Source organism: Leuciscus leuciscus (assembly GCF_965113295.1).
Source record: "Leuciscus leuciscus genome assembly, chromosome: 5".
Classification (NCBI taxonomy): Eukaryota; Metazoa; Chordata; class Actinopteri; order Cypriniformes; family Leuciscidae; genus Leuciscus; species Leuciscus leuciscus.
This window is the reverse complement of record NC_138729.1, coordinates 16,496,223-16,517,982: the sequence shown is the minus strand read 5'-3', so window position 1 is coordinate 16,517,982 and position 21,760 is coordinate 16,496,223. Positions and strand designations below refer to the sequence as shown.

Genomic DNA, 21,760 nt, shown 5'->3' with positions numbered 1-21,760 from the left:
GAGTAAAAGTGATATAAAAAATATAAAAAAACCACCTAATTACTTCTTGTGGCCTGCGTATTCACAACAAGTACAAATAGTGATGCAGATTAACACTAGGCGATTTCCTAGGCAGATCTTTTTTTTTTCTCTCCAAAAAATATTGGAATCGGAAACAAGAATCGATAAGAACCGGATTTGATCAGCAGAATCGGAATCAGAATAACTGCCATAGTAACATCCGACTCAGTCACTTGCATTTATCAATCTTTGTTTTTCACTTTATCCATTCAGTAGTTGTTAGTTACTCGTGTCTATCCTTTTGTTAATAAAACCCATTTATTACACTTGTGTCTTCCTTGTGTTGATAATACAATAAGATCCTTCACAAATCCTTGGGGGGGTCTGTGTGGGTCCTAATGCCCCAGAATAGTGACAGAGACACTATACTATCAAAAAGCATGAGACGTTAAACCGAGGTTCTGACTCTCAGTGGTCATTAAAAATACCAGAATGTCTTTCGAAAAAGAGTAGGGGTATAACCCCGGCATCCTGGCCAAATTTGCCCATTGGCCTCTGTCCATCATGGCCTCCTAATCATCCCCATATATACTGATTGGCTTCATCACTGTCTCCTCTCCACCAGTAAGCTGGTGTGTGGTGGGCGTCCTGGCGCAATATGGCTGCCGTCGCATCATCCAGGTGGATACTGCACATTGGTGGTGGTTGAGGAGAGATTCCCCCCTTCTATGTAAAGTGCTTTGAGTACCCAGAAAAGTGCTATATAAATGTAACTAATTATTATTATTACAGTTATACGCAATAGTGTTTACAGCTAAATGATGGGAAGTTCTTCTTATGTGAACACATGAAAAAAAAATTTGTTTCTCAGTAACACTCTTCCTCTTTCATCCCAACATGCCAAAACTACAATGTCTATGTGGCGAGCATGACGAGGTCGAGGGCCGTGGGAGGACGGCGCGAGGACGGTGGCGTGATTGATAATGAGCGACACGTGCGCGACGCACCGGTCTCGCATCTCTCACGGAGGAGCGGAAGCATAAAAGGAGGAGCGACGACAGTGGTGAGCGAGAGAGGAACAGGCCTGGACTTATGTTGTGTTTTGTTTCTGTTTTATTGTGACAGCAGTCGTCCGTGAGGGGCTGCTGTCTTTTACTTTCGTTTTGTATTTGTTTTATTTTTATTTTTATCATTAAATATGTTTAAATGTTCGCCGGTTCCCGCCTCCTCCTTTCCATCACAACATACCTCGTTACAGTCTACAGCTAATTACTTGTTCTCTGCATAATAAAAATAATACATATGCTCATAATAAAAATAATACATATGCTGATTTATAAAGCTGTTAACTATACTCTTATTTTATTAACTATTAAAATGAACTATTATTAAAATGAACTACAGTATTTTCCTTTAAAACATCTAAGGTAGGTTATACCTATGTATAAATGTATAGGATAACACAATGTAAGTCGCTTTGGATAAAAGCGTCTGCCAAATGCATAAATGTAAATGTAAAATGTAGGTTTTTTTAATTTATTTTTATAAGAAACTGAAATTGACATTATTGAGCTATTAGGCAGGATAAATGTTTGTTCTAGTCTTACATTCTACAAAACAACACAATAGAAAAAAGCAAAACACACAGTCTGCTAATGGCATGTAAAATGGATAAGACACTTTAACTTACTGGCAGATTCTTTCAAGCCCATGGCTTTATGGACGATCACATGCAGGAAGCCATATAGACCAGGAGATTCTTCGTCTGGAAGAAACAAGAAACACTCAGTAAGAGTATGTGTGTCTGAGAGGGAAATGAGAGGGAATTTATGAAGTGTGCAACTCTTTGCTTTAGTCATCTTTGAACAACAGTTCTCAAAGGGAAAGACGACACCTGGTGTATCCCAAAGCACTAGTATCTAGTAATCTCTGTTTCCCTCTCTGTGCTCATCAGTAAGAATGTGAGCAGCTGGTAATTGAGTTTATGTCTGTTATAATTTTAACAGTTCTATTCTAATAGTATATCTTCTGTCTGTGTGATCCATTTCTCTGCTGGACTAGTGATAGTAAATATCAGGCTATCTGACAAGCATTGTTATCAGTACTGAAAAAGCCAATCAGTCAGTAATGTAAAGTCAGATTGACTAGAAATATGACTGACTAAAAGTTTCGAAGGGCAGTGCTTTTATAATTGTGATGTCATGCACTAGTTGCAAGATCTATTACATACAGATCAGATCAAGTCAAGAGTCACAGCCCCCTGACTTAGGCTGGTCTGCTGGTCTGCACTGGAAACATTGATGAAGAACTCTGCAAATTAGTGCTGGTGGAAAGAATGCAGATGTCAGAGAAAATGAAAACAGTGTCACATAACTGAGAGTCTACAGCTGCCTTAACTAAAACCGTGAGTTTGGATATCCATTCCAAAAGAGTTTAACATCATGTGAACTGGATAAAAAAAATAAAAAAAACATGATTAATGAAAACAATATTTATGATAAGCCCCAGAAAATGTGAGAATTCTTATGGACTTAAAGGCTCTTGTCCTGAGAGGAAACCTGCTACACGTGAGGGGTCTCCAGGATCACAGAACCAGTGACCACTTCAGGGTGGCCTTGACCGAATCTCTCTCACACACACAGAGTGTCATATTGTATCAATATTAGAAGCAGTGGGTGGCAGTGCTCAAGTTGCAGTCTCTCTTTCTCTACGTTTATTTAGCAGGAAGTGAAGTATCAGAGCTCTTTGAACCTACACCGCCTCATCAGAACAACACAAGAGAGTGTAAACAATCATGGACCTGATGGTGTTTGTGGACATGAGATCATAATCCAGTCCAAAAGTAAGAATCAAATGTAATCTCATCATTCAGTTTGATTAAACTCAGACTCACCTTAAAGAAAAAGTTAAATCATCTCTGCTCCAATAGTATCACTACATCATTGCAAAAAAATGCTGTTTTGAAACACCTTTCCTACACAAACCCCTCATCTACCTTTAAAGACGAGTCAACTTTACAGCGTGTAAAGACAGTTTTGTTCTTGCATGTTAAGCAAGAATGTTTGAAATTCACATTTACCATTTGATGTGCTCTATGTTGTTGATCAATGTTTTTTTAGTCATCTTTACGGCCACACGCGTGAGCGGCGCAAATTTCTTTCGGCATGCCGTGCATGTTAACCAATGAGTGCATTCACACTGGGCAAACTGAGCAGCAAGTGAGCGCCAAGCAGGAGCGTCGCGTGAGAAGCAGTGAAGGGGGTTTTGGCACTGAGTCTATATTTGCTGCACTGCATTAGAAATTGAGTATGAAATTAGAAATAGTGAAATTTATTTTGTCCACACTTTTGATGGACAAAATAAATATGATTTCACACAAAAAGTGTGTTTTAAAAGCAAGTATTGTAATGGATTATAAGATAAGAAACAGGTAAGATTTAAAAAAAAAGTTTAATCTCAAATCAATATCTCTCATCCACATAATTATTTATGAGGTGAAATATCAGGTAATAAGGGGTATGACTGTACCAATAACAACAGACACTGTATCTGGTTTTGTCAGATTAGTGTGTTACCATCTGTTGACGTTAGTCGATGCTTGATTTCACCGATTGAACGTGTTCGATCAGCATTTGCCGGGTTGTGGAATGTCTGAAAAGTGTCATACTGTAATCTGTGTTGGTTGCCGTCTATCTGTGCAATGTGAAGTGGCCTTTACAGTAAAACATAGTTGTGCACCACTTGGTTTCTTGAATTTTAATTTAGTTTTAAATTCCAAGTCAATTATTGAACCTATAAATGTAATATAGGTAATAGAGCAAACAGGATGTAGAAATGCAATTCTAATCATAATATTTATTAAATTATTTAATGAAATTAAATTAAATTAAAATGAACTGAAATTTTTAGAAAGTTTAAGGCAATAAAAGAAAAGTTTGTCAAGACGAATTTTTATAGCTTAAACTATTGCTCAAAGTTTGAAAGTTTTAGGCTTTAGCCTATAATGTATTCACTACTGAACTTTTATGCAATCAATTCTACTTCCTTTAATTACAATTCAAATTCAACGTGTGTTGTAGCCAATTCAGTACAAATTGAACTCATGACTTAAGAGTCAATTCTTAAATTCAGAATTTTGCCAAACCTGGAGTAAAAAGCAACAAATGTTTAAAAACATAAAGAGATCTTAAAGGCCTCATAATTATTAATTTTAGTGTTGGTATCTCACATCCTCAATTAATTTAAATTCACAACAAGCATCCCGAAACATAGTGTTTCATGAACCCACATTTAACCAGTCCTTTTTTGATGCATCAAAGCAATAACTAGGACTTTTTCTGTTCTAAGCTCAAGCACTGAACAGCAGCCAGCCATCATTTGATTACTGTTCCCTCCTTTTAAGGGCTCACAGTGTCACCGTTCCTTTCATAATGAAGACAAACACTTCTTACAATCCTGATTTGTCAGCTCAAACTACTGGTATCCAGAGGAATGAGAGTATTTTTGAGTGTATATGGGGTTCATGGGGGTGTGTATGTGGCAGGGTTTACATTCCTTCACCAGATGCTCCTCATTTCACCTCATTCCCTGCATCTTAAATTTCGTAGCAGGAGGGATGTTGTGGGGTTCAGGGGATGATCAGAGGGGGTCTTTCTGTGTCACACATACAGTAAACACATTCATTTTAGCTTTAAATCCACAGTGGTTTGTGCTTCTGTAGATGTTCTTCAAGTTAAATAGTTATTATAGATACATACATACATACATACATACATACATACATACATACATATATATATATAATGGATTATAAGATAAGAAAGATAAGATTTTCAAATCAATATCTCTCATCCACATAATTATTTATGAGGTGAAATATCATGTGATAAGGGGTATGACTGTACCATATCCCTTAAATCTCCATCTAGTTTGAACTTGCCGCTTGCTAGCAACTGCTTTCTTCGCGGAAGCTTTGCGTTAAAAAGCCCTAATAAAATATTTCAACTCAAGTCAATACTCCGTGTCTAATTATTTACTTACAGTGTGTGGCAAGTAGCCATGTAATAAGTGGGATAATGTACATCCAGCCAGTTGTTATCGCAGAATAAAATAAATCCCTTTAGTGTGACATAAGACCTGATAGCCCTGATCACCCTGTCGGGGTTTATTCTGCAGTAACAACCGGCTGGATGTACATTATCCCTTACTTTTCGCCCAGCATTATATTAAAAGCTGGATATATATTACTTTACCTGCATATACAGTATATTCACATTAAGCAATATATATACAGGGCTCGAATTTCGGCGCGGGATTGCGGGTATTGAGCATAATTTTAATCATTCCCGCAGGTCTCCCATTTATAATGCGGGAAATTCCCGCAAACATTGATTCACTTAAGCATGTAGGTTGTATTAGTAAATGAATCCACACAGATTATAAAATCAAATCAGTCATTTTAAAACTGTCTGCGAGACGCAATTTCTCAAACAGCGTGAGTGATTCAGCGGTGCTGCGTCTTCTATCCCTCGTCTCTCAAAATGTGTTGCACAAGGCAATCGTTAAGCGCTGCAGGCGGCGATAATACACTCGCGTTTCGGGAGTCGGGATAGACGGAATTGTCACTTGCAGAATCCGACCATTTGCATGTCTTTTTAAGTCTTACCAGTGTAAACATTCACGTGATTTTAAACTATTCGGTACTTGCGCGCTGTCTGAGAGATGTTTTTTTCTCTCTGCACACATACATAGAGTAAAGTCACCTCACAAACAGCTTGTGGGTAACAAAAGTTATTTTTCGTGGATTATATCGCTTTAACAGTCAAAAACATGTGAAAATTATGTCAATTTCGGTCTCGGTGAGTATCCTCTAAACACAGTCGGTTACAATAATAATAATAATAACTTTGACTTTTATAGCGCCTTTCAAGAAACCCAAGGCCGCTTTACAAGGGGTGGGAACTGGTTGGGGGGGGAAGTTAGAGACCAAAGGCCTCTGTGAACAAGTATGCCTTGAGGTGCTTTTTGAAGGACAACAGTGTGGGGGCATGACGTATGTGGAGAGGTAGTTTGTTCCAGAGGGTGGGGGCAGAAACACAGAATGCTCTATCACCAAAGGTCCGTAGCCTGGTGCGAGGAGTGGCAAGCTGGTCCTTGTCAGAGGATCGCAGGGACCTTGGCTGTGAGCAACGGTGGAGGAGATCTGCGAGGTACTGGGGTGCAAGTCCATGGAGTGATTTGTAGGTTAGGAGCAGAATTTTGTATGAAATGCGGGATTTGACAGGGAGCCAGTGAAGCTTCTTGAGTGTAGGGGTGATGTGCTGCCATGGCTTCGATCGTGTCAGGACCCTGGCAGCTGAGTTTTGGACATACTGCAGTCTATCCAGGGTCTTACTGGGCAGTCCATACAGTACACCATTGCAGTAGTCCAAGCGGGATGTGATGAAGGCATGGATGAGTGTTTCAGTCACAGAGTCAGAGAGTGATGGCCGGAGTCTGGAGATGTTTTTGAGGTGAAAGAACGCCGACTTGGTGGTGGTTATGATATGGGCCTGGAGTGAGAGTATGGGGTCCAGGATGACACCAAGGTTGCGTACCTCTGGGGATGGCCTGATGGTATAGCCATCCACAACCAGGAAAAGATCACCAACCTTCTTAGCCAGTGATGGGGGGGCCACCACCAAGAGCTCCGTCTTCTTATTATTAAGTTTGAGTAGGTTGGCAGTCATCCAAGTTTTTATTTTATGCAGGCAGTCGACAAGGGATATGGGAGGAAGCTGAGCCGAGGGTTTGGTGCTTATGTAGAGCTGTGTATCGTCAGCATAGCAGTGGAAACTGAGTCCATGGTGACGAATGATTTGACCAAGGGGGAGCATGTAAATGGTGAACAGAAGGGGGCCAAGTACCGATCCCTGGGGCACACCATGATTGACTGGAGCAGGGGTTGAGTTTGAGTCTTTGATGGTGATGTATTGTTTCCTACCGGAGAGGTAAGACTGAAACCAGGAAAGAGCAGAGTCAGTGAGTCCTAAGTATTCATGAAGGCGGTTGAGGAGGATGGCGTGGGAGACAGTATCAAAAGCCGCAGAGAGGTCCAGGAGGATGAGGAGACTGATGAGGCCATTATCGGCAGCTGTAAGGAGGTCATTCATGATTTTGATGAGGGCGGTCTCGGTGCTATGGTGGGGTCTGAAGCCAGATTGGAAGGGTTCACAAAGCTCATGGTGGGACATGTGTTGCTGTAGCTGAACCGCCACAGCTCTTTCCAGAATTTTACTGAGGAAGGGAAGGTTGGATATAGGGCGGTGGTTGCTGGGATCATCCGGGTCCAAGCCAGGCTTTTTCAGTGTGGGGATCACCACAGCAGTTTTGAAGCTGGTGGGGACCACCCCTAGTACCAGCGAGATGTTGATGATACTAGCCATGGCAGGGCACAGAGTAGGCAAACATGCCTTTACCAAGGTAGTAGGCATGGGGTCCAGCTTGCAGAAGGTGGACTTAGCTTTAGACACCAGGTCCATGACTTGGTTGTGTTCCAGGGCGGCAAAGGAGGAGAGAGAGCACTGTGGTGGGTGGACTGAGGCAGTTGAGTTTAAGTCCAGCGGTTGATGGGCAGGAATGGACGGAATTCCTGTCTGGTGAAGCTGCTGATAAATGGTGTCCACCTTTTCCTGAAAAAACCTGCTGAATTCTGAGCAGAGTTCAGCAGCATCAGAGGGTTGGGGGGCATCTGGGGGGCGGAGAAGACGGTTAATCGTTGAGAAGAGACGCTTGGGATGGTTCTGTTGATTATTGATGAGAGTGGAGTAGTATGATGTTTTTGCCTGAGAGAGAGCTTTTTTGTAGTCCCTGACATGGTCTTTGAAGATCTCGTGATGGACAACAAGGCCAGATTTTTTGTGCAGTCTTTCAAGCCGCCGCCCAGCCGCTTTCATGAGGCGGAGCTCAGGGGTGAACCAAGGAGCTGGCTGGGTGAAGGAGATGGACCGGGTCTTCAGAGGGGCTACTGCATCCAGGCTCAGAGAGAGGGCGGTATTGTAGTGCTCCACAAGGCCATCTGCAGTATGGCAGGTAGGATGCGAGGCAAGGTGTGTTGCAAGCATGTTTGACAGCGTGGGTATGGACACGCGCCTGATGTTCCTGAATGTGATTGTTCGTTTAGCACGGTGCTTAGGTTGTGGCATCGGTACAGAGAACTGGACGGCATGGTGGTCCGACACAGCGAGGTCAAGGCACTCGAGGTGAACAGGGGTTAAGCCAAAGGTACACACCAGGTCCAAGGTATGCCCTTTGACATGTGTGGGACCCTGCACATGCTGTGACACATTGAAACAGTCCAGGAGAGACAGGAACTCAGCAGCAAAAGGGCAACTGCTAGAGTCCACATGGATGTTAAAATCTCCCATAATGGTGGTGGACGGGGACATGGGGCAGACAGCTGTGAGTAACTCAGAAAACTCAGAGAGGAAAGTGTTGGAAGCTTTTGGAGGGCGGTAGACAAGGACTACCTGGAGCTGTGCAGCCCCAGCCAACACAAAATGAATATATTCAAAAGTTGCTGAGTTTGTGGGGAGCTCCTTAACAAGGATGTCAGAGCGGTGAATAACAGCCAACCCACCACCACGGCCCTGACAGCGAGGCTTTTGGATGTAAACATAGCCTGGGGGTGTGGCATGGTTGAGTGATAGGAAATCCTGCTGAGCTTGCCATGTCTCTGTCAGGCACATGAACTCCAATTTCTTATCAATGATAATGTCGTGTATTAATCCAGCCTTATTATTCAGTGAACGGGTGTTCAGGAGCATGAAAGTTGCAATCTGGTTGTTGAAAGTAGCAACAGGGGGAGCAGTCGAGTCAACAGAGGCCAGAGGACACAGGTTGATTAGCTCTGCGTGACGATTGCTCTGATGACGTCGCAACACGGAAGTGTGGCACCGAACACCCGACACAGCTGGAGTTGTACTCGAGTGGACAAACTTATGTCGGGTGGCCCTGTGCACATAACGAGGACGACGCAGAATATGGAGAAACTTTATGACATCCAGACAACTCGGGGAGATGAAGGAGTAGAGTTTCTTCAGTTCCGTTGTGGAGTATTTAAGGAAAGCCATGCCAGGAGCGCGCCCAGCTTGGCTAAGTGACGTTAGCAGAGCCGCAAGCTGCGCTCCAGGTAGAGTCAGCAGTAACGACGGAGATGGACTGGAGGTGAAGCCGGTGTAGCCTGTCCAAAGGTAAGACCACAGTTTGTCCAGTAGTAGTAGTCAGCTGAGATGGTCCAGGTAACGTTGATGGAGACTAGCTGCTAATCGCACAGTAAAGTTGAAGTTGATGGCTACTTGCGGAGCCAACAGATTAAATAGAGGCAACTTGTTAACAAGGTAACTGACGGTTGCAGAAACACAGGATTAAATCAGCGAATTTATAAACGGGGAACGTGGACGTGAGAAGCGGCGACATTCACGCCAGCGTCCTCTCTTGCGTCCCGATCTTTTGCTTGCAAAACTTCTCTGTCTTATTGGTTATGTCTTAAATAAGCATAAATCACACGTGACCATATAATGAACACAGGATCCTTGCACTAGCTCTTACAGTGACAGCAGCCATATGTGTCTGTCATTAATTTGGTTGCCAAAAAACAACAAAACATAGCTTTCATTTTAAGGAATCAGGATTAATAGCCTATGTATTTAATTTAGTCAGGACTAAAATACTACCCAGTGTTATTTTACATTTGATTACTTTATTCAGTCTCTGTAGTATTTCTGAATACTAGTGTTAGACCTAAGCAAAAACTTTTCTCTTTATTTCTCTTTATTTGTATCTTTATTCTATTGTATTTATTTGTGCTACTTTTTTCAATTTAATTCAAAGATTAAAATCAAGCTTCCTTGAGTTGTGTAAATTCTTAAGAACAAAATTACCCCATTGTAAAAATGCAATGAGTGAGCATACATTTAGGCGAGATAAATGTAATAATAAAAAAATATATATTTTTTTTATTATTACATTGACTCCCCCCTCAAATTAAAAATCCCCCCCCATAAGAATCACCTAAGGGGGGATTTCCCCCCCATTTTCCAAAATGAAATTCAGGCCCTGATATATATATCAAATCTTGGGTGCATGATTGTTTATATCGTCACAAAAATTTAAACTGTATTATAATACAGCTCTATATATAAAGTTGGATTTATTATTTCCAACTTTATTCGCATATAGACAATACACTCAAATAAGGCAATATATACTATATAGCAAATCTCAAATGCCTGATATGGCAGATGGATTTAATGTCATCCAAATCGAAAAAAAGTCCACACAAATACAAACAACCAAGTTCAGAAACTCTGCCCTGCCCAGCCAATGTAGCAGCATCTACATTGCACAGGTTATCAGTGGAGTAGAACCAAACTGTAACCTAGATTTCTGAAAATCCCATTTGGACTTTTGCACTGTGATGGAAAGAGAAAGAGAGGAATGAAGAAAATGGTGAGTGATAATGGTGATTTAAAGTGAGTATAAATAAAAACTATTGGGATGAGAGCTGAAGGCATTCAACTGGAAACAAAAGGGAAAGAAACACTGGAATGGAGAATAAGCTTTGTACTGAAGTTCTCCTCAAGTCAAAGACAAATGAGATGTATGAAAAACTAATACTAACTAAACTAAATGTATCTCAGGACATCTGATATAAACTGAAATTGATTTCACTGACATATTTTACCCTAGTCTCCCCAGATTCAGACAACATTTACATTTGACCCCTCTAGAAATAACTATATCAGAGAGCAGAGAAAAAAACGTGAAAATATGTGTCACTTACCATCTTTGGTGCTGGTGACGGGAATGTTGTGGACAGTTCTGAGTTTGAAGCAGGAGCCGGTTAACACTTGCAGCTCTACTGAACTCAACACACATGCCTGCAGGTCTAAAAACACACATACACACAGTGAACTCTAAAGTTAAGAGCTCTACAGTTAAAGCACTAAACAGGCATGTGATTGGCTAAGGACAAAAAAGCAGGAAAATATACTGAGACCCCCCCCACACGCCGATCAAACTGGTGGCGGATCTATATGGATAGTAAAGCAGGACCCATAACAACTTATTTGAACAAAAAAATAATTTTTTATTTATTTTATAGCTAGATGTGCAACATGCAACTTTTTTTGTACAGTATGACAAATGACAACTTATTTGGTGGATGTGTCGCAGTGGAAATCAAAGCCAAGTGTCTAATCCACTGACTGCGCCATCAACACCATTCTATAATGATAGTAGTAATAATAATTATAACAACAATGACAATAACTTATTTGAATTTTAAAAAATAATATCTTTTTACCAAACCTATACTGCTAAATGTGCAACATCCAACTTTTTATGACACATGACAACAACTTATTTGAATTTAAAAAATAAAATATACCTTTTAACTTTTTTTTTTAAACCAAACTTAAACTGCTTAATGTGCAACATCCAACTTATTATGTCATGAGTATGACACATAACAACTTATTTGGTGGATGTGTAACAGTGGTAATCAAAAGCAAGTGTCTTGTCCACTGCTCCATCACCACCTCTCTCTTTATATAGCCTACACTACACTACACAGAAATAACATACAATTAAATTATGCTTATTTTAAATGTATTGTGCAGGCTAGGTATACAAAAATATAGGCTTTTAATAATCTTTCGGTGCGCAAAACCATGAAAATATGAAACGCTTCAAAACAGAGCACACAAAGCGCGTATGCGCAATGCGCATTTAAAAGTTCACGGCACAAAGCGAAGAAATGTCGAGCGCACAAATCCTAGTGTCTATCTGTCCAACAGTTTATTGATCATTTGTTTATTCACAGTTTTAAATTCCAGTTACTGTGCGTTTGATGCCGATTCTTAGTCCTTGTGATGTGTGATCTAACAGGCACACGGTAGCGAGTCGTTTAAAAACAGCAACAAACTCCAACAAAATAAAGTCATTTTATGCAAATCCACAGCCTTTTCTCTACAGATCAAGCATTATAATGTGAATATCATATTGGAGAGAGTTTTACCGTGCATGTACGCTGCTGTAACCGGAAGAGGCGCGCGCGCTGTTTGAATACTGAATCGAGACAGAGCGCAACGCGTCATAATCTGAAGACCACGCCCACCAAGGGGGAAAACAAACCAACTGTCTCCATTGACTTCACATTGCGAGAGGCTGCCTCCTTGTCATTTCTTGCTTCTAACAAAATACAGAATAATGCCTAAAAGCTGCTATGTGACAAGGTGTACTACTGTTTCTGTATCATGAAATGTAGTTTTAAGAGTTTTTCAGGCGAGAATGTAGTTGTTTAAAGCTCAAATCTGTGGTTTATTTAAAGATTTATGAAAATGTTATCCAGTTGATCCAGCGATGACCGGGCGCTCGGCGTTCATGTACCCGCCTGGAGCAGCCTTTCCTCGGCTAGTCGTTCTGAGGTTTGCCGCCAATGCCGCGGACTCTGGCGTCTCTGTAGTGGTTAAACATGAGATATAATTCGTCTTGTGTATATCTAATGGGCGATTTTTGGTCTCGTGAATCTATAATTTTTTCCCTGGGCAATCGTTTTGGCTGAGGGGAAGTTTCATAGTTTTATAAGCTATTTAACTTTACCGATGTATGGTTAGACTAGAGCGCTGACTTTGTATGTTTGACTGAATTGTTTGCTTTATTTGTATAGCTTCTTATACCTTTTACTTATACTTTTATAATGGCTAATATTGATAAAACTGAAATTTAACAAAAAGAGACTGGGTTGAGTTTTGTCATTTTAATACAACGAAGATGATCTGTAATGTTGTTTACTGCAAAATCTATTGTTTAGTACAAATGCACATATTGCCTGGACCATAAAATGTTTAATATTTTTATATTATATTTTTCATAAATAGGCAAACGTTATGTGCAGTTGAATATAATCAATATGCGTTGCCTGAACCACATTTGTGTGGCTATAATGTTTAAGATTTCTTTAAATGAAAACGAAAAGAGTTAGTATGGTGTTTTATAACATATTTCGTTGCCTAAAATATACACAGAGATAACCGGAGTAGCAGGTGGGCGGGGTTAGGATTTCCCAAGATTTTCCAAGATGGCGCCGCCCATACCCCCCATAAACGGCTTCAAACCCGTTCTTCAGAAAGTCTATGGGTGACGTCACAGACGCTTTGTCCATATTTTTTACAGTCTATGGTTAGTTCTCAGAGTAATGAGACACGTGACGCTCTGTCTCAACTGCCTGTATCCACTTTTATGTACTAAACACTCGTTTTTTGAGGTCGAGAGCTAATAAAAACGTATTTCTGTTTTTTTTTTTAGCTTGTTTGCTGTACACCTTGTCACACAGCAGCTTTTAGGCATTTGTCTGTCTTTTGTTAGAAGCAAGAAATGACAAGGAGGCAGCCTCTCGCAATGCAAAGTCAATTGAGACGGTTGGATTGTTTTCCCCCTGGGTGTGGGCGTGGCCTAAATACGCTCTGTCTCGAGAATGATTGACAACCGCAGAGGAGGGAAAACGAGTTTTCGTAAACTTTAATGATGTAAATAGACTTCTGTCCCTCACATTAAGCTATGAAATAGGCTTCAGATGAATTTGTCTCCCAAACTGACTTGAAAAAGGCGGGAGGCGCCGAAAAGCACGCTGTTTGCATCCCTGAAGGGTGGCTAGTAGTAACTTAGCTATCTTATTATAATATAGCTAGCAAATACAAGTAAGTTAATGTTAATGCAGCTTAAACATCCTGGCATAGTGGAAAATCAATCAAAATCGATCATCTAATCAATCGACAACAAAGTCAAATTAGTAACTTACAGGTTATATATAGACACAACACAAGCAATAATACATAACGTTAACCAGATCATCCGATCCGGCGATGTTCTTGTCACGATACCACTGTAGCGCGAGAGTGACCTTTGTTACACACTGCGCAGCAGTGAAATTGAGCAGGTGAACAAGCTGAACGCAAATACGTCCTTGTTGATACTTGGAAAGGAAGGAAAAATGCATCTCTTTGCCATCTGTAACCATGGTGACGTGCCGCCCGGTGTGGCCCTGTTGCGCAGGGACGGCGATTGTGGTTCCGTCCCGGGTTACCATGGTGACAGCTGGTAACAGCTGGTAAAAGCTCCCCCCCCATCCCCCCATTTTTTTATACAGATCTGCATGATTCACGTAGGTCACATTTTCAGGTCGGAAAATCCGGAAAAATCACATCCCTGACTAAAATTACTAAATGGAAATAAAGTAAAACGAAAAATGACAAGCACATAACATTCCTAAAACAAAATAAAAATTAAAACTAAACATATAAATAATAATAATATATAAATAAATGATTAAAAACTATATTAGTATATAAATAATACTAAAATAGCACTGCTTCACATGCATTGTTGAACGTTCAGGATGTCCACAGAAAAGTAGGACATTTTCAGGATCATTTTCAAGAATCATTATGACTCCAAATCCCCCTAATGTCCAACACATTACTTACATCTTGGATGACAAAGACGAAAATGATTGACTTTTGGTAAATAATTTAAACATAAAATGAAACATATGTTTTGTGGCTCTTAATGAAAAAAAAAAAAAACATACAAAAAAGATTACTATATGCAACTGGTCTTTCTGGTGTTAAAAAAAGAATAATTATTAAAAAAGTAAACAGCTTTGTGAACACTTTGTGAACACAGAAAAATGGAGGATTGCAGGAACAGGATCTAAAATAAACTCATTGTAAGTGAGATCTCACCACTGCATTTAATTTTAAGTTATACATTTTTATTATAACCTATTGTAAATAATTATAAATAAATAATCTTGCTGCCTTCTTGCTATTTTTGCTAAGGCCCTATAGTGGACCTATTAGTTTTAAATAGTTTTAAACCTTAGAGAGCATTATTGGAGTGACAGCGAGACTAATACAGAAATTATGGATTGTGTAATTTTTTAATGATGATTTGATATTGTAAGGGAGAATTAATCTGTTCTTTTAAAATAACAAATTTTCTTACCTTTCTTCATCAGTTTCTGAATGCTTTCCCTCCATTCTGACCTCTCATAATCTGAGGACAGCAGGAACAGGTAGCTCTGGAGAGAGAAAAAGACAGTGAGTAGAATAACAATGGCTCCCCCTATTGGAAAGCTATAAACAACAGAAGCAGAACAACATTTAAACAGAAAACATGTATGTGTCATGTGTAACAAGTGTTAAAAATATATCTTTTCACAAATAACAGTGTTGTAAATCAAATGGTTGTGCGATGCGGTACCTTGCCGTGTTTGTTGTGGATGCGGAATGGGATGGTGGGGGAGTGTATCAGCAGACACGACTCCTGCTCATTCATCTTCTTCCTTAGACGATCCACGTTACGACTCTGACCTTTCTGTGCTTTCTGTTCACACACAAATCAATCTGATATTAGTACATTAAACATGCGCTTACAGTTGTGGTCAGAATTATTGGCACCCCTGGTAAATATGGTCAAAGATGGCTGTAAAACTAAATCTGCATTGTTTATCCCTTTGATCTTTCTTTTTTTTTTTTGTGCAAAAATCTAACCTTTCATTAAAGTAAAAGAATTGAAAGTGGGGGATAAATCACATTATTTTTCCCCAAAACACATTGGCCACAATTTTTTATGAGTAAAATAACTCTGAAGTATATTTCCATTAATATTTACTACTACTTTTTTTTAAGCACACCAGAGTGACCTGGAACATGAAATTGTATAGCAATGACTTCTTGTTTCACAGGAGTTGAAACAAAAAACAAACAAAAAAACAAAAACAAAACAAAAAACCCACATCACCACATGTTGTTTGGGAGGGTTTCAAGAAAATTCATTCTCACTCATCCAAAAACAAACTCCAGAATATTTGTTTGTCAGACATGATTGGAACTTCAAAAGGCACCGGATTCTATGGTCAGATGAAACAAACAAAAAAATAGCTTTTTGGAAGCAAACCCACCAAATGGGTTTGGTGCAAACAGGGATACAAAGTACCCCATGCCCACAGTAAAATACACTGCTGGATCTCCCAAGCCAAAACTCCAAAGGTGTGACCTCTGTGGAACTTTAGAGCAAACTTCACAGTAGGCTTGCTGCGAGTCGGTGTCGCCAATGTTACCCGTTACATCACTTGCCCACCGCGGCACCGCCCCCACCTTTTAAAAAAAAATCATTTAATTCGGTTAGAGAACAGACACTACAATTAAAAACTGAATGTGTCTGCTCAATTCAGCGTTAGTCGAACAAGAGTCGCAACACAGATCAGCAGAAACAGTCAGATTTTACCTCACTTCGCCCATTTTGCCTCCCTCTTGACTGACAAGACGATGGGGGAAGATTTGGTTTCGAGGCGAAATATAAAAGCGCCTATTTAAGCAAGTTTTTCATTGTACCGTTTTGTTGTTGTGTTTTTCATTAAGAATGATAATGAACCCACCATTCAAGCAATTGCCACACCTGAATTGGCGCTAATTCTAAAGCAAAAGTAACATGCGCATTTTACTTTCACTTTTGAATTAGCGATTTAAAAGAGAGGAAAAAGAGGTGAATCGCCATCGACTCTTTACGAAAAGGAACTTTATGAAACTGCTTCAACTGCAACGGCAATGCAAGTATTGTACAAATAACTGACTAAACAGCGGTTTAGTCAGAAGCTGTGAACCCTTTTACAAGGCTTTGAAAATAAAAAGATGATGGTTCATTTCATGGTTAAATTAATCTTTTCCATAGCCTCATGTTTACGTTTCCGATTTCATTGTCACTTACCATTTTACCCATGTATGTGTGATTGTGTGTGTGTGTGTGTGTGTGTGTGTTTGTTTAGATCAGTTGTGTTCGTGATTTAGTTAATAAAACTTGTGCACAATACATATTTGATTTTGATTCTCTGCTTGCAGCAGAGTCAATTGAATGATTTCTGGTCTTTTTACACGCTCTAAATGTGTAATGCTAAGAAATGCATTTACACTGCAATTACAACTGCATAAAAATGTTACAAAAGACTACTGTTTAAACAAAAGTTTGAATAGAGAAATATGAAATGATGTTTCAATGTTTTAATAAAAAAATATGAAATGATACTTTTAATCATTCCTCCTTAACTGCCACCTTACCGTGGTGGAGGGGTTTGAGTACCCGAATGACCCTAGGAGCTATGTTGTCTGGGGCTATATGCCCCTGGTAGGGTCTCCCAAGGCAAACAGGTCCTAGGTGACGGGTCAGACTAAGAGCGGTTCAAAAACCCTTTATGATGCCAATAAATTCGAGGACCGTGACGTCGCCCGGAATGGTGCAGCCGGGACCCCACCCTGGAGCCAGGCCCGGGGTTGGGGCTCGTATGCGAGCGCCTGGTGGTCGGGCCTCCCCCCATGGGTTCTGGCCGGGCTCAGCCCGAAGGAGCGACGTGGGGCCGCCCTTCCGTGGACCCACCACCTGCAGGAGGGACCGTCAGGGGCCGGTGCTTAGTGGATCGGGCGGTAGTCGAAGGTGGGGGCCTCGACAACCCGATCCCTGGACACGGAATCTAGCTCTAGGGACATGGAACGTCACCTCTCTGGCAGGGAAGGAGCCTGAGATTGTGCGTGAGGTTCAGAGATTCTGACTAGAGATAGTTGGGATCACCTTCACGCACGGCTTCTCAGCCGCCATGTTTTGGAGTTCACCCCGGTGAACGAGAGGGTCGCTTCCCTGCGCCTTTGGGTCGGGATAGGTCTTTGGCCCATAGGCGCAAACGACAGTGTAGAGTACCCGGCCTTCTTGGGGACTCTGGGAGGGGTGCTGGAAAGTGCTCCGACTGGGGACTCCGTCGTTCTACTGGGGGACTTCAACGCCCACGTGGGCAGCGAAAGTGACAACTGGAGGGGCGTGATTGGGAGGAACGGCCCCCCTGATCTGAACCCGAATGGTGTTCTGTTATTGGACTTCTGTGCTAGTTACAGCTTGTCCAAAACGAACACCATGTTCAAGCATAAGAGTGTCCATCAGTGCACATGGCACCAGGACACCCTTGGTCGGAGGTCGATGATCGACTTTGTGGTTGTTTCATCTGACCTCCGGCCGTATGTCTTGGACACTTGGGCGAAGAGAGGGGCGGAGCTGTCAACTGATCACCACCTGGTGGTGAGTTGGATCTGATGGCGGGGGAGGAAGCTGGACAGACTCGGCAGACCCAAACGTACTGTGAGGGTCTGTTGGGAACGTTTGGCCGAATCCCCTGTCAGAGAGATCTTCAACTTCCACCTCCGGCAGAGCTTCGACCAGATCCCGAGGGAGTCTGGAGATATTGAGTCCGAGTGGACCATGTTCTCCACCTCCATTGTCAACGCGGCCACTCTGAGCTGTGGCCGTAAGGTCTCCAGTGCCTGTCGAGGCGGCAATCCCCGAACCCGGTGGTGGACACTGGAAGTAAGGGATGCCGTAAAGCTGAAGAAGGAGGTCCTATCGGGCCTGGCTGGCTTGTGGGACTCCTGAGGCAGCTGACGGGTACCGACAGGCCAAGCAAACTACAGCCCGGGTGGTTGGGGAGGCAAAAAAAAAAATCGGGGCTTGGGAGGAGTTCGGTGAGGCCATGGAGAAGGACTACCGGTCGGCCTCGAAGAGATTCTGGCAAACCGTCCGGCGCCTCAGGAGGGGGAAGCAGTGCCCTACTAACGCTGTTTACAGTGGAGGTGGGCAGCTGTTGACCTCGACTGGGGATGTCATCGGACGGTGGAAGGAATACTCCGAGGATCTCCTCAATCCCACCGTCACGTCTTCCATTGAGGAAGCTGAGGCTGAGGGCTCGGAGGTGGACTCGTCCATCACCCGGGCTTAAGTCACAGAGGTAGTCAAGAAACTCCTCGGTGGCAAGGCACCGGGGGTGGATGAGATCCGCCCCGAGTACCTCAAATCTCTGGATGTTGTGGGGCTGTCTTGGCTGACACACCTCTGCAGCCTCGCGTGGCAGTCGGGGACAGTACCTTTGCACTGGCAGAAGGGGGACCAGAGGATGTGCTCCAACTATAGGGGGATCACACTTCTCAGCCTCCCCGGGAAAGTCTATGCCAGGGTACTGGAGAGGAGAATACGGCCGATAGTAGAACCTCGGATTCAGGAGGAACAGTGTGGTTTTCGTCCCAGTCGTGGAACACTGGACCAGCTCTATACCCTCTCCAGGGTGCTGGAGGGTTCATGGGAGTTTGCCCAACCAATCGACATGTGCTTTGTGGATTTGGAGAAGGCATTCGACTGTGTCCCTCGCAGCATCTTGTGGAGGGTGCTCTGGGAGTATGGGGTTCGGGGCCCTTTGCTAAGGGGTTTCCGGTCCCTGTACAACCGGAGCAGGAGCTTGGTCCGCATTGCCGGCAGTAAGTCAAACTTGTTCCCGGTGCATGTTGGACTCCGGCAGGGCTGCCCTTTGTCGCCGGTTCTGTTCATAATTTCTATGGACAGAATTTCTAGGCGCAGCCAGGGGCGGGAGGGTGTCAGGTTTGGGGACCACACGATTTCATCTCTGCTCTTTGCGGATGATGTTGTCGTGCTGGCCCCATCAGACCAGGACCTTTGGCATGCACTGAGACGGTTTGCAGCCGAGTGTGAAGCGGCCGGGATGAGAATCGGCACCTCCAAATAAGAAGCCATGGTTCTCAGTCGGAAAAGGGTGGTTTGCCCGCTTCAGGTTGGTTGAGAGTTCCTGCCTCAAGTGGAGGAGTTCAAGTATCTTGGGGTCTTGTTCACGAGTGAGGGAAGGATGGAACGGAAGATTGACAGACGGATCGGTGGAACTTCTGCAGTAATGCGGTCGCTGTACCGGTCTGTCGTGGTGAAGGAGCTGAGCCGCAAGGCGAAGCTCTCGATTTACTGGTCAATCTACGTTCCTACTCTCACCTATGGTCATGAGCTGTGGGTCATGGCCGAAAGGACAAGATCCCGGATACAGGCGGCCGAAATTAGCTTTCTCCGCAGGGTGGCTGGGCGATCCCTTAGAGATAGGGTGAGAAGCTCGGTCACTCGGGAGGAGCTCAGAGTAGAGCCGCTGCTCCTCCACATCGAGAGGGGCCAGCTGAGGTGGCTCGGGCATCTTTTCCAGATGCCTCCTGGACGCCTTCCCAGGAAGGTGTTCCGGGCATGTCCCACCGGGAAGAGACCCCGGGGAAGACCTAGGACACGCTGGAGGGACCATGTCTCCCGGCTGGCCTGGGAGCGCCTCGGTGTCACCCCGGAAGAGCTGGAGGAAGTGTCTAGGGAGAGGGAAGTCTGGGCATCCCACCTTAGACTGCTGCCCCCGCGACCCGGCCCCGGATAAGCGGAAGAAGATGGATGGATGGATACTTTTAATTATGAAATAGGATGTAGCAAGTCCTAGGTGTGTTTGACTTGAGGCAGCGCTGTGCAGACCGTATGACATCAAAGTATGGTGATTAGAGAGCAGACGGCTCTGTATCCTCGCTGTACTTATGATGTCATTCAGCAATAGGTGCTGCGCAGCGCCCCTTCAGGTCAAACACACCCAGGCTGTGTTCGAAATCGCCCCTTATACCCTCATTCACTATTTCTTACATTAGTCCACTAATATAGCACACCTGAAGGAGAGAATGAAAATGAGTGAGCGAATTAGGACACTGAGCGTGACAGAAGGGCTGTCGCTTTTGCATAGTTTGTGCTTGCTGTTTAATAATCATTTGAAAGTTAGCAAACTGGCAGCTCCAATAGTAATGAAAAGTTCTCAGTCATGGAAACTATGTATACAACCTTATTAGATGAATCATACACACTAAAGGAAAATTATAAATGTTGCCTTGGCAAATATCCTAAACTTTAAGTTGAAGCACTAAGTGGAAATAAACTAAAATAAAAAAATAAATGTAATTTAAATAATAATAATATTTTAAAAAACATAACATTACTAAAAAAAATTAAACATAAATAATAATAAAAAATGAATAATAAAACATATTAATAAAAATGATATTAGTACATAACTAATACTAAAATAACACTGCTACACATGTAGTGTTGAACATTCAGGATGTCCATAGAAAGGTAGGACATTTTCAGCATCATTTTAAAGAATCATTAGGTTTCCAAATCCCCCTAATGTCCAACACATTATTTGAAGCTGTATGCGAATATATAATTATAAAAAATACAATAGAAAATGAACAATTATTAAATTTAATTAAACAATTTAATAATCAATTTAAAAGGAATTTATACCTCTATGATTTTATGCTATACCCACATTTGGACCCTCACAGTGCATTGTGGGTATTCTCTAGCCATTGAGTGTACATCGATTGTACACTCATTATTGTGATTCATTATTGAATTGAATGAGTGCACTGGATAACGTCCACTATGGTTTCAGACACCACTACAAATGGCTGTTCCCTTAAATAGTGCCCTAAGGGTTTGGGGAGATTTCTAACACAGCCCTACTCTCTAAAATTGAGTCGAAGCATTCGCTCAGCTGATTCGTTCAAAATGGCTGATTCATTCAGTAACAAAGCAAGTGCTTACTGACTGTGCTTATGCATGGGTCATTAAATCACTGAACCGAATCGTTCAGAAATGAAACACAGAGTTGCTCAGAGACACTTAACTCTTTTGCTGTGGCTTTGTTTGGAACAATTTTCATTGGAGAAATAAAGCAAAAACTGTCAGTATTGACAATAATATGCCTAACATGTCACTTAATATTAAGTTTATTGAAATGTTGTACAAAATCAATATCACTTTT

At 42.2% G+C, this 21,760-nt stretch overlaps 1 protein-coding gene across 4 annotated transcripts in view; it reads right to left on the bottom strand.

The window, feature by feature from the left end:
- abr (ABR activator of RhoGEF and GTPase) overlaps positions 1–21,760 on the bottom strand; it is a 330,545-nt gene that overhangs the window by 103,386 nt on the left and 205,399 nt on the right. For all 4 annotated transcript variants that reach the window (XM_082171387.1, XM_082171388.1, XM_082171389.1 and 1 more), the window contains 4 exons: positions 15,304–15,426; positions 15,046–15,121; positions 10,823–10,927; positions 1,691–1,765 (listed from right to left, as the gene is read on the bottom strand). In XM_082171387.1, the coding sequence (XP_082027513.1) occupies positions 1,691–1,765; positions 10,823–10,927; positions 15,046–15,121; positions 15,304–15,426 (379 nt within the window). The remainder of the gene's footprint in view (positions 1–1,690; positions 1,766–10,822; positions 10,928–15,045; positions 15,122–15,303; positions 15,427–21,760) is intronic.